This window comes from Loxodonta africana, chromosome 4, assembly GCF_030014295.1.
Source record: "Loxodonta africana isolate mLoxAfr1 chromosome 4, mLoxAfr1.hap2, whole genome shotgun sequence".
Lineage (NCBI taxonomy): Eukaryota > Metazoa > Chordata > Mammalia > Proboscidea > Elephantidae > Loxodonta > Loxodonta africana.
The window spans coordinates 63,801,292-63,814,775 of record NC_087345.1 but is presented as its reverse complement, the minus strand read 5'-3'; the positions used below and the strand labels follow the sequence as shown (position 1 = coordinate 63,814,775).

Genomic DNA, 13,484 nt, shown 5'->3' with positions numbered 1-13,484 from the left:
TTCTGTTGGATCTCTTTGATTACCTTTTATTGTTGTAAAATTGTATATAACACAACATTTGCCAATTCAGTATTTTTCAGGTGTACAGTTTAATGATATCAGTAACATTTAATCATGTTATGTTATACAACCATTACCCGTAATTGTTGCCAAATTTTTCATCACCATAAATAGAAACCCACTGCTTCCTAAACAATGATTCCCCCTTTTCCTGCCTTCCCACTCCTGGCACCAATAGTATCTTTGATTACTTTTTGATGATAGCGAACTGGTCATTTCCTCCAGGGTATTGCAGTCAGTGAATAGTGAGCCTTGCCTATTGCCCCTGGTTCTGTTCCTCATCTGCATGTTTTCTCACTAGATACCAGAGGCAGCTGGTCAGGACACTACTTTAGGGCTCTTTTTTTGAGTGAGATGAGTTTTAGTCCTGAACGATGGCAAATCTTTATATATGTTCAACAAGGCTTTCAAATTTGGTACAATTCTAGGCTTGCACATGGCTGGAAAAATACAAATATCTAAATTGTAGTACTTAATTAAAGGGCTTATCTTGCAAATGGTATTTTTAAATTACTCACATCTGTTAATTGAATCAAAAATTGTAGAAAATACCAAGTGGAGCTAATGGATCATGAATCAATTCTGAGAACTACAAATTGTAGTTTGGAAGAAGAGCTAATTTTAGAATATGAGTAATGGAATAATTTTGTATTCTCTCTTTTTAAATAATGTAATATACAATTTAATTTGAAGGGGTTGTTTATAGAATTTACATGTTGAATGTCCTGCACTCATATAATTGAAACCCAAAATAGCAAGAACATTTTTTAAAAATAAATGTTTTTAATCTATGGGATTTCCTATCATTGAATTTGTAACTCAGTTATTTGTGTATTTAGAGAAGAGAAAATGTGCGTAATGCTAATTATTATGGTTTATAAACTCAACATTGGGAAACAAGGGAAGATATCCGAAGTGTTAGAACTTACATTTGAGGAAGAGAATTTTAGATTTTGTTCCTGTATGCCTTGATTTCATGTCACTGATTAATAAGTATCTTCATTATCGCTTACCTTGTTGTAGATTGATTTGGGAGAGCGACCTGTTGTTCAAAGGAGAGAGCCAGTATCACTGGAAGAATGGACTAAGAACATTGACTCCGAAGGAAGAATTTTAAATGTGGATAACATGAAGCAGATGATATTTAGAGGGGTAATTTAAATGATATGGATTGTATATAAACTGCTAGTAGTTTTTTTGTTTTAGGGTGGAAATGAACTCCTTTCTTTAATAGATGATGCCTTAAAAATCCCTGGTTGAGTGGGACAGAGTGAGGTGGGTGAGCAGGTAGGGGGTATACCCTCAAAGCCTAGGGAAAGATATTCTTTCTTCCTTGAAGTTCTCTGAGTTAGGTAAAGGATGCATGCACTGCAGTGGAGATTGTCTTATTCAGTAAGGTTGGACTTAGACTTAGCAGCCCCACTGTCTATGTAGCCTAATGTATACTCTCTGCATCTTTAAGCTTTCTGGCAGATGCTGACATCTTCAGAATCTAGAAGTCAATAAGAAGATAATATTCACTGAATTGAACTATTTCTGTTAAGCTACCTCTTAAATACTAATCTTCCTGTTTATATGTAAGTTTAATCAACTTAAAGTATTGCATTCTTTTTTGCTAATGTGTTTAATATTTTCTTCAGGGGCTTAGTCATGCATTGAGAAAGCAAGCCTGGAAATTTCTTCTGGGTTATTTTCCTTGGGATAGTACCAAGGAGGAAAGAACTCAATTACAAAAACAAAAAACGTAAGTAATAGGCGTTGATATGTTCATCAAAGAAATTCAAGTAACTCACTCATACAAATTAGCATGGGATTTCTAGGTGAGAATTTGGAATAGACTAGGGAATGGGAAAATAATTTTATTTTCGTCTTCTTAGCTTAAAAAAAAAAAAATGAGCACTGTAATTATTTCAAACCAGAAACACTTATTAGAAGGACCACATGTTGGTGAATGTGTAAAAAGATGGTCAAAAATTTCAGTCTCCTTGTACAAGCCTTTTGCATACTTGAAAGATAACTGATTATTTAGAAGGATTTTTAAATATGTCTAATTCATCTTAATTCATTCCTAGGACAATTTATGAAATTAGAAAAATGGCTCATTAGAAGTGAATTTGCTATTTAAGTTAATTACTTTTAAATTATTTCCCTGGTGCTCTTGTAATATAAAACTAGTCCTTCATTGTTTCTTTGGAGGAGTGTTTCTATTTAAGTTATTTCTCAGACTCGAAAAGAAAAGAAACACAGACCACCTTTCCAGGTACACTTGTTGTTCCCAGTTCATCAGCCTAGCCTTTGATTTTATGCCACTCTCAACCATTTTGTGCATATTCAGACCTCTGATAATCATTTCTCTTCTCACCATGTTTGTAGTTCCTCTAAGACATTTTCAAATTAGTACTTTTCTGCAGTATACTGATTGGAAAGCAGGAACTCTTATGTTACATTAAAAAAAAAATTACATTTATATTTATTCAGAAAACTTTAGTGGTTAAAATATTTAATGACTAGAATAATTTTAGGTATGATCTTAAGAATTGAAGTAAATGTTTTATCATATAAACTTTGTGACATCGTTTTATTTTTCCTTTGTTTTCACTCATTATCATAACTAAATATTTCATAATAGACTTGCATCCCACTAGCATCATAAATGCTTTGGGTATATTGCTTATAGAAAACTCAGTTAAAAATGTTTAAATAGCTTTTTTTGGTGTAAAATTGTTTTTTTCTTTAGTGACGAATACTTCAGGATGAAACTACAGTGGAAATCTGTCAGCGAGGAACAAGAGAAGAGAAATTCTAGGTTAAGAGATTATAGAAGTCTTATAGGTAACTTTTTCTTAACAATTTTGGAGAGATTTACATTTAAGTCTTCATGATAAGTGTGAGGTGTGGAGTTCCTTTGCCGTAAACAATTTGGCCTTTGATCCTGGTTCCTGAGAGCAGGACCATACCTGAGGTGAATGAATATGGGCCAACCAGACCAAGAGGGATCACCTGGGGGCCCAGTGGTGACTAAGCCTTAAAAAACTTAGGAGGCATGATATCATTTGTCTATGTGAAGCCAATGAAAGAAGGCCTTGGAAGATGGAAGCTAACTAGAGCTTCCTGGGTGGAGAAAGTAAACATCTCTTTTACGCAGGGTAAAGGTATTCCCTGTGGGCATGGAAGTTCTGAGAGGGAATCCCCCCCCCCCATACCGTTTGTATCCATTTCTTTCTATATTAAAGATAGTCGTTTCCCTGCAGTTTGTAAATTATTTCAACAGATTACGGGCCCTAAGAAACAGAAAGGGCTGGTGACTGCTGACCTAGCTCTGGGTGAGTGGGGATGAGTGAAATGCCTGGACTTGCGCCTGGGGTCTGAACTGCCCAGGGAAGGGAAGCTGAGATTTCCCCGGACTGGTCTGGCACCGTAAGATTAAAGAAGTGAAGATATATGCCAGTGGAAAATCCATTGAAATGCGTGTGTCTCATGCTCTTAGTTGTTTCTCTTCTGATAGGAATATAAATTCAATCAGTATCTTTTATAAGCACTGATATATTTAATTTGCAGTTCCAAAAAGTGAATTAAAAAAATTGTTTGAACTTTATTTGCTTGTAGAGTTAATTTTATTTTAAAATACTTTCTATATTCCACCTCATTACAAAAGCAATTTCTTATAGAAAAATTAGGATGAACAAAAAGAAAATAAAAATGAGTTTTGTTCCCATCACCCAGAAATAACTGTGGTTAATAGACGTTGGTTTATGTCCCTCCATACCTTTCCTAAACATAACATATATGTAAATCTTTAATGAAATAGATGACTCTAGATAGTAAATTTTTATAAGCATTTGAAAATAGAATTAACTGTTCACCTGTTGTCATCATACTAGATTAAAGTAAATTTAGATGATCAACCACCCCTAACAGAGAAATGCTTAGTATATTTTAATTGATTTGGTAGAATTTTATCATAAAAGCGTTAGACTTAATTCCAAATAGTGCTGAGTTGTCAGGCTCTGACTAAAAAGATCAGGTTAATAAGTTACTAAAGGAAAGGATAATAATCATAATATTTTTATTATATATTATAACATAGGTAGTTTATTATTATTATTATTACATTAGTCTTCAGAGTGTACGCTCATCTCTTCATGAAGGGTACTATTTAGGAATGCAGTTACTGTGCTACATTTCTCCCTGGCAGGCTTCAGTTCAATAAGCAGGATCATTTAGGAATGTTGAATACTGAAAAGCTGACTGATAATTTATCTGAGAATGAGAAAAGTGGAAAAAGTAAATTTGTTTTTCTTTTTGGATTCAGAGTATATGTATGTGCTTCATGAATCCATATAGGAGGAATCAGGTAGTTGTTTTGTACTGAAAAAACAGGAGGATAGTCAGTGCAAAAGTAAGTAGACTTGATATCAGAAGGAGTTAGGTTTTAATCTGTGCTCTACTTCTTACCTTGTGTCCTTGGACAAATCATTTTAACTCTCTTAAAGTTCAGTTTTCTTATTTCCCTTAACACTTAAACCGCAAATGAAATAATGAGTGAAAAATTTTGTTTTTATGCAAAAATAAGATACTGTCACCCAACATGAGTGCTTTTAATAAACGTTCAACTTAGAACATTTTTTTCTAAATAAAATTTCCACTTTTAAAAGTTTGCCCTTTTTTCAAAAGATGCTTAACATCTAAAAGGAAAATTCGACAAGTGCCTGAGAGTAGTTGAAGTCATTCACATGTTGATGTGGTCTCTTTAGAGGGATAACTGGGCCTAGTGGATGAATTGAAAAGTTATTCCATGCAGAGCTCCATGCAGGTTCCTTTTTCCTTGTGATTTCTTTATGTGGAAACCTGTTTTATTGAATTGTTTGTGGTGACTCAGTTTGAATGTCTCATTTTGAAAAAAGGTAGTTTAAAGGATATACTTTGGTTTTCTTCTTGGTAATAACAGGAATGATTGTAGAAATAGAGTAGAGGAAGCTGAAGAGGTAATATCAGTAATAGTGGATGTAGTAGAAAAAAATACAAGCTAGCACTTGCTGCGTAACATGTACTACATATAATTTTCAACTCTGTATAGTAGATACACTGCAAGTATCCCCATCTTCCAAATCACTTCATCTCCTGAATATGATTTATATTTTATAGATGAGAAAACTGAAGCATTGAGAGCATAAATGACTTGTCCAAGATCATACAGTTATTAAGTATAGAACCTAGTTTTAATTCTCGTAACTATCTTGTTACACTGTATCTGTATAATTTTAGGGTAGCTTTGGAGAGCAGTGAGTGGGGTTTATTTTTGAAATCCTTATGTTGTATGTGCGTTTGTATATCTGTAGCTTCAGAAGTAAAGATAGAGGGATGTACTACCACCACAACTGTTGCTACCAACCCCCTTCCGTGGAAGAAAAAATTCTCTAAGTTATATTTGGAAAAGTCAACAGATGGGATTTGGTAGCTTTTAGTATACATAAAGACCAATGCTGAGATCTTTTTGGTAACAATACTTTTGGATTGAAATTTTTATTTTTCTGAAAAATAAATTTTACCAGAATAAACTGCATTTCCTCTGGCTTAAGTTAAAAGGTTGGGGGTCCTGAGTTATCTGAAGTTTTCAGCTGAAGCCTCCTGATATTTTTAGTTTCAGTAGGGAAAATGATAATGGGCATTTTTTTTTTCCTGCTTGGACATTGAACTGGAAGTGATCTTAGAGAGCAGCTGTTCCAGTATTATAAGCCTTCTTTTCCCACATGATGATGGCGCATATCTTTTAACTTTTTCTGTGTCCTATTCTCACTCCTTGCAGGAGATTGGAGGAAAAATTTAGATGTTTTAATCCCTATGATATAGTTTGAATTGAGTCATACTTTAATCTGCTCCTTTTTAGCAGATGATAAAATTGAAGCCCAGAAATGTTGAGTAAATTGTCTTAGGTCATCTATCTAGTTAATACCATAGCCCAGACTCATTCATACTCAAATCTAATTCTTAATTAAGTGGTCTTTCAGCTATACTATGCTTTCTACCAGTAGAAGTGCATAAAATAGGTTGATTTTAAAGCATTCTTTTTCTGTAAGACATTGCTCCAAAAAAGATGATCAGAAAAATTGGGAGTTTTTGCAGTATACATCATACTTTATTTAAGACAAAATCTATGCAGATAAGCTGTCTTTAGGTCTTATAGATTGTATACTAGCTTTTTGGATTTCACTTTTAACTATGATAAGAAACTACTGGGACATTTTAAGTAAGGACATCTTATTTATATATTAAGATCATTTTGCTGTTATATGGAAAATGGATCGAATCAAGGTAGGGATAGAAACAGGGAGACCAATTAGGATGTTGAAAAGAGTCAAGCAAGAAATGGTAGTAGTGGAGCCATAGAGAAGTAGATGGCTTCAGGTTTTATATTGGTGATAGAATTGACAAAACTTTCTGATGTATTAAATCTGGGGTGTGATGGAGAAAGAGAAGAATCAAGGCTTGGACTCAAGTTTCTTGATTTGAGAAATTGGACAATTGGAGACACCACTTATTGAGATGAGAGTGGGGAATGGTGAAAATAGAATTAGGTGTTAGATATATACACCTTAAAGTGAGACATACAAAGGGAATGTTAAGTAATCAGTAGCCTGGAGTGGCCTGGATAGGAGATATAAATCTGGGTGTTACCAATATAAATATCCGTGGGAATAGATGCTGTCACTTAGGGGGAAAAATAGAGCCACATAAGAACACCCAGGAATTTTAGTCTTTAGAGCAGTGGTTCTAAGAGATCTTTTTGAAAGTCAAATTATTTTAAACATTAATTCATTTAATAAATATTTACTGGTTGCCTATTATATACTAGGTGCTTCCCTAGGCATTGGGGATTCATCAGTGAACAAAACAAAGTTCTTACCCTTAAAGAGATTATATTCCTGTGGGAAAGAACAGACAGTAAACAAAATAACATGCAGTATGTTAGTGATAATTGCTACATAGAAAAATAAGGTAGAGAGCGGGGTTAGGAAGTTTGTGTGCAGTGTTGCAGTTTTAACTTGGGTGACGAGGGAAGGCTTTTATTGAGAAGGTGATATTCGAGTAGAGACTTGAAAAAGGGGAGAGAGTGAGTTATGCAGGTGTCTGAGTGAAAGACATCCCATGCAGAAAGGAACAGCACATGCTAGACAGACTTCCACCTCAGGACCTTTGGATGTTACAAGTACAGCAAAGAGGTGAATGTGATAGTAGTGGAGTGAGGTGGGGTAGAGTATAGGAGTTGAAATCAGAGAGGAAACAGTGGAGGGGTAGGTGCAGATCACATAGAGCCTTGTTGGTCATTGTAAAGACTTGGGATTTTATCTGAGTGAGATGGAAGCCGCTGGAGAATTTTGAGCAGAGGAGTGACATGATCAGACTTAGGTTTTAACAGGGTCACTCTGGCTGGTCTCTGGAGAATAGCTTTAAGGGGACAAAGGTGGAAGTAGAAAGGCCATTTGAGGTTGTTGCAATAATTCAGATAAGAGATGATGGCTGCTTGACCCAGAAAGTAGAGATGGAATGGTTGATGTTTGTGTAGAGACTTGAAGAAGTGGAGCAAGGGTGCCATTCAACTTGTGGGTGAAGGGCATTGTGGTTAGAGGGAACAACAAGGTGTGGGGTTGTTTCTGCTTCAGGACCTCTGCATGGTTGAAGAAGAGTAAAGAGGCCAGTGTGCTGGAGTGGAGTGAGTCAGGGTTGGAGGTGGAGTGAGTCAGTGGGAGACCTGATTGCAGGTTTCTACACGTATTTCGGAGAATTAACTGATGACTCAGTGTCACATGAGAGAAGAAGCAAAGACTCAAGGATGACACCAAGGCTTTTAGGCTGAGCAACTGGAAGAATGGAGTTGCTGTTCACTAAGAGGGGAAAGACTGAGAAAAGCAAGTTTGGAAGGGAATATTTGGAACTCGGTTTTGGACATGTTAAGTTTGAGATGATATTGGATGTCCACAAGTGAGTAGAGTAGGAGATAGATAATAGGTTAGGAATTCAGGTGAGGAATGGGGCTATTATCAGTATATAGATACTGGAAGACTAGATGAAATTGTCAAGGTAGTGAATACACTTAGAAAAGAAGAGGTCCAAGAACTAAGCCCTGAGACACTTGACCTTACATGTAGGAAAAATTAAGAAAAATCAGCAAAGGAGACAGAAGAAGCAGGCAGAGAAAAGAAGGAAAAGCATGAGAGTGTGATGTCTTAGAATTCAAATGAAGAAAACATTTCAGCTGGATCAGATGTTGCTGAGATGTCAAGTAAGGTGAAGACCCAGATTGACCATTGCGTAGAGTAATAAGATCATTGAGGATTTTGATGAAGAAGAGTTTTGGTGGAGTGGGGTGGGTGTGACAACCTGATTGGAGTGAGTTCAAGAGGGAATGGGAGGAAAGGACTTGAAGATAATATATGCAGTTTTTCAAGGAGTTTTGCTCTGAAAGGTTGGAGAGAAATGGGGCAGCAATTAGAGGGCAAAGTGGGCTCAAGAAAAGTTTCTGTGATGGTGAGAGAAATCAGTATGGTTGAATGCTGATGGGAATGATCCAGTAGAGAGGAAAATTTGATGAAACTGGAAAGGGAGACAGGAACTACTGGAGCAAAGTACTTGGTAGCCAGGTAGGGATAGATGTTATACACAAGGAAGGGTTGTTCTCAGGCAGGATCGTGGAAGCTCATTTATAGTAATAGAAGAGAAGGAAGACTGTATGGGCACAGATACAGTTATGTGGTTAGAGTAGTGGGAACCTGTGGAATATCTCTTTGAATAGCTGCCATTTTCCCAGTGAAATAGAAAGATCCCCATCCGAGAGCTAGAATGTGGGGGAGGGTGCTGGAGGCTTGAGGAGAGAGAAGATGTAAGATGGTTACATGAAAAAGAGAGTAAGCGGATGAGGGAAATAGAGCTGATTGCCTGGAACCACTAAGGGGCCCACTAGAGGTTAGCGATGGTGATCATAAGCTGGGATCGTTCAGCATCATTGTGTTTTTCTTCAGCTCATTTGCCCTCTTCAGCTATATCAAGTCAGGTGGGGAGTCATATTAAACTAGGACTTTTTTTTTAAACTTAAGTACTCATTTTCTTTCTAGGAATAGTTCCCTTATAATGTTATTGTTAGTTGCCGTTGAGTTGATCCCAACTCATGGCAACACCATGTTTTCAGAGTAGAATTAATCCACAGAGATTTCGGGGTTGCAACTTTTGGAAGCAGATTACCAGGCCTTTCTTTCGAGACACCCTGAGCGGGTTTGAACTGCTAACCTTTTGGCCAGTAGTTGAGTGCTTAACTGTTTGCACCACCAGGACTACCTCCTTTATAATACTTGTCTCATTTTTATATATAATTTTTGAACCCCCTTTTTTTTCTACCTGGCTTGTGATTACTAAATATCTGTAAGAGAGGAAAGAAATACTGAGAGTTCATGAAGGTATGAACAACTTTCTCATGTTTAAAATATCTGTTGATCCCGGTTTTCTGTATTGACATCAGCTAAATTGTGCCTGAGGGGGAAAAAAAATTGTTTTGGACCCCTTTATCAACTATTAAATGAGATTGGAACATTATTGATATTTTTAAATGAAATTTTACATTTATAGTGTGAATTTTTTATAATATGTGTTTTTGTATTGAAAAATCTACCCACAATTGTATAGATATATGCTTGCTTTTACTAAATCAGATGCAGCGTATCTTAGCAGAAAGCTAGAGAACTGTTCTAATAATGTAAAAAAATACCCTTTAAAATGTAAAGTACTCATGCCATCTGTTTACAACTAGTTTTGTGAGTATTTTCAAATTACTTAGTTTAATGGTGAGGGTGGACAGTTATGAGTTTTAAACAGAATTGGTTACAGAGTATATTGATCATCTTGAGTTTCTTACTAATTTACTGAGGAATTCAAGTTTGAGGAGTCCCTTTCTAGTTGCAAAGTCTTTCACAACAAGATATACCTAATAGGCATCAATGTTTGTAAATTCAGTTGTTGATACCACTTTGGATACACTCGTGGTGACATTTTCACATCTGTTCTTAATGTGAAATTACTTCCAAGCAAAGAGCGGATTTCTGTTTTTCAAAATTAAAATAAATTGCTTATAATAATATCTAAACGAATGATGTATGTATGAGAATAAGGAAGTACTTTGTCTTGAAAATGATTATGGAACATGACAAAGACATTGATAATAATCAATGAATGAAGCAGTTATGAATGAAACAAATTTCTTTGATTACGCTTGATTGCACGGTAGCTTTTTTCATTACTGTTTTCAAGTAACACTGTCATTTGCACTCATGACTGGCATTTTTACTGCTAATGTGAATTATTATTACTTAGTGTTGCCTTTAATTCATTGGAAATATTTTCTGCTATTCAATTAAGAGGTTTCTAAAAATTGAAGATTATTTTAAAATCTGCCCATAAGGAGGTAGACTGATTTTTGAAAAAAATACTCCAGAAAGATGCTTTATTGTATATCTGAAATGGAATTTGATGAATTTTTTTTTGTTAAGTAAAACTTGTCAAGGGAGTAAAATTGATAGCAAGAAAAATAATACTGTATTTGTAAGATGTGAGCTTTATAAAAATCTGTTTTTTGAAAGGTTATCAAATAATGTGATTTCCCTCTTTAGAAAAAGATGTTAACAGAACAGATCGAACAAACAAGTTTTATGAAGGCCAAGATAATCCAGGGTTGATCTTGCTTCATGACATTTTGATGACCTATTGTATGTATGATTTTGATTTAGGTAAGTTCTCCTTAAAGTATTAATTTTAAAAGATTTGTATATATTATTTTATAATTTAATTTTAGCAACCAGCTAGACATACGTAATAGCTCTGTAACCTAGTTCTTACCAGGGCTGTTACACAGGGGACTGGAAACTTCTAAGGCTGTGGTTCCCAAATTGTGCTGTGAGGCCAGAGGATGCCCCAGAAAATTCACAGGAGCCTAGTGGAATATTTTAAACTTTTAAATGAAATTCAGTGACATCTGTAGGACACTGCTCTGACTACTAGCTTGAAGTAGTTTAGGGTTTCAACATTAGAGCTCTACATTCCTTTTGACGAAGTTGTATCTTTGCAAAGCTGGGTTTTGGGGTTGCTATGGTAAGCAAGTACTGTGTGAAAATAAATAAGGAACTGGAAATGGGGGTGGTGGTGTCCAGTCTCATTTCAAGGTTTGAGAAGGAGTGACCAGCAGATGCTAAGTCCATAGGCATAAATACTTAAATTAAGCTGTTCGGACCTATTGTTACTGGGTATTGTTTAGTTGATTCTGACTCATAGTGACACTGTAAGACAGAGTGGAACTGTGGTAGGGTTTCCTAGGCCATAATCTTTACAGGAGCAGATTACCAGGTCTTTTCTCCCATGGAGCTGCTGGGGGTTCAAACTGCTGACCTTTCAGATAGCAGCCAAGTGCTTAACCATTGTGCCACCAGGGCTTGTTAGTTATTTCTCTGGGCCTCAAGAGGCCTTAGGAAAAATTACAGAGACATTAAGGATGCCTTGAACTGAGAAAAATTGGGAACCTTTGATAGGCTTTCTCCCATGTGAAGAAAAGTAACTGAATTGATTTAGGGAATTGAGTTGAACCATATTTTAAGACCAGCAATGCAGATAATTATCTAGGGTATGTGGAAATAGATGTTTTCAGCTTCTGGCAGCCTTTCAGATTAACAGAGCTTAAGGTACCTTTTGGAGATGATTGGATACTTAGCACATAAAACCCAACCAAACCTTGGATTATGGGGATATTTTCTTTACTGTAGCTATTGACCAGTAAGCACATTTTCACCCAGGGTAAAAGCCAGATTATCAGCCATACCATAAGGCCCTTGACGGTCAGCCTTTAAAAATCATAAAGAGGGCAAGACTGAGATCTATTCCCAGCTAACAAGTTTTTCTTGGCTTCTTATATGTATGTTGGGGAAGATGTAAACTCTTGTGGATTTTGAGGTAGCAGCTTCTTCAGTGACAGTATGTTGAAAGTCACAAATTTCTCTTTAAAATGTAAAATGCATCCAATCCTGTTTATCACACCTATAAAAAAAAAAATATAGTGAGGCTCAAATTGAGTCATTTAAAGCAGTTTGATAGAGTGTTTTTCAGGTTACAGAGTGCTGTCATACTTGATTTGATTTTAATTCTACTAGCAGCCTTATAAAGAAGATAGGAAAATAATCCCCACTTTATGGATAAGGTTATGTTGATTCAGAGAGTGACACAAGGTCACACAAGTAGTAAATAATTGGACTGGAATAGACCCAGGCCTTTATTCCTGATTGGCATTCTTACTTCTATGTCTTCAATACCCCAACCCATTGCTATTTAAGTATCTGCTACCACTGTAGAGAGTAGGATCAGCATCCTAGGGTACAGGAGATACTGTCTTGTTCTTTCAGATGATAATTCCAAGATAGGAATTAATGCATATTTTGCAGGAGGGGTTCTTGAATGCTCAGTTTTTTCCAGATGTTTGGATAGCTTGCCATCTCCATTTGTCCATACTAACCCCACACTGATTCTAAAGGTTACTTATTCAAGAATTACCTGAAGCATAGTAAGGTTCTCACAAATAACTGGCCTTTTGAGAGGCCAAGATAGTTTTCGGAAAGTGGTGAACCAAATTTCTTGCCCTTTACTCATAGCAGAGCTCCCTGGTTGTAAATTTATTCTGTTTTACACATGCTTCCATCATACTGAGTTGTTTGACTTCTTATTCTTTAAGTGAAGTATAGGTGTATTTACAGTGAATACAATCTCAAATAGGGAGAAAAGAGAAAAATCATAAAAGCAGACAGAGGAAATCTAGGAAGAGAAATTTTTAGTTTATAAATAACCAGCTGCTGTCAAATGGATTCCAACTCCTGGCGACCCCATGTATGTTAGAGCACAATTGGAGTCCATAGGGTTTTCAGTGGCTCGGTTTTTGGAAGTAGATCACCAGGCCTTTCTTTTGCGACATCTCTGGGTGGACTCAAGCCTCCAACCTTTAGGTTAGCAGCCAAGCACATTAACCATCTGCGCCACCCAACTCCAGTTAGTGCAAAATGTAGACCTCAGGAAGTTTCTATGCGAGGCGTCTTTTGCAGTGCACGTTCATAATGACGATCCTAAATAACCAAAGAAAGGTTAAATGGTATTCAAAATATGAATATAAGAAGGCAGGAGGGTGCCTAATGTTTTTAAAAGTGATTTTCAACCCCAAAGGCTTTTGTTTCTTTTTTAAATTTGGTACTCAAAGAAATAAGCTTCATCTACCCGGAAAATTGACCTATATGTGGCATCAAGTTTTTCTTTTCAGTGTAAGAAAGTATATACGTTAGGGTGGTAGTGAGTGTTCATTTCTCACACTTCCCCACTGAAACAAATTTGCTATGAAAGTAGTTTTAGGA

The 13,484-nt window shown here is 36.0% G+C and overlaps 1 protein-coding gene across 3 annotated transcripts in view; it reads left to right on the top strand.

Annotated features, from left to right (window-relative positions):
• The window catches only part of TBC1D15 (TBC1 domain family member 15), a 64,543-nt gene that overhangs the window by 40,021 nt on the left and 11,038 nt on the right, over positions 1-13,484 (top strand). For all 3 annotated transcript variants that reach the window (XM_010598887.3, XM_010598890.3, XM_023558979.2), the window contains 4 exons: positions 1,084-1,212; positions 1,701-1,804; positions 2,798-2,892; positions 10,716-10,832. In XM_010598887.3, coding sequence (XP_010597189.1) covers positions 1,084-1,212; positions 1,701-1,804; positions 2,798-2,892; positions 10,716-10,832 — 445 coding nt within the window. The remainder of the gene's footprint in view (positions 1-1,083; positions 1,213-1,700; positions 1,805-2,797; positions 2,893-10,715; positions 10,833-13,484) is intronic.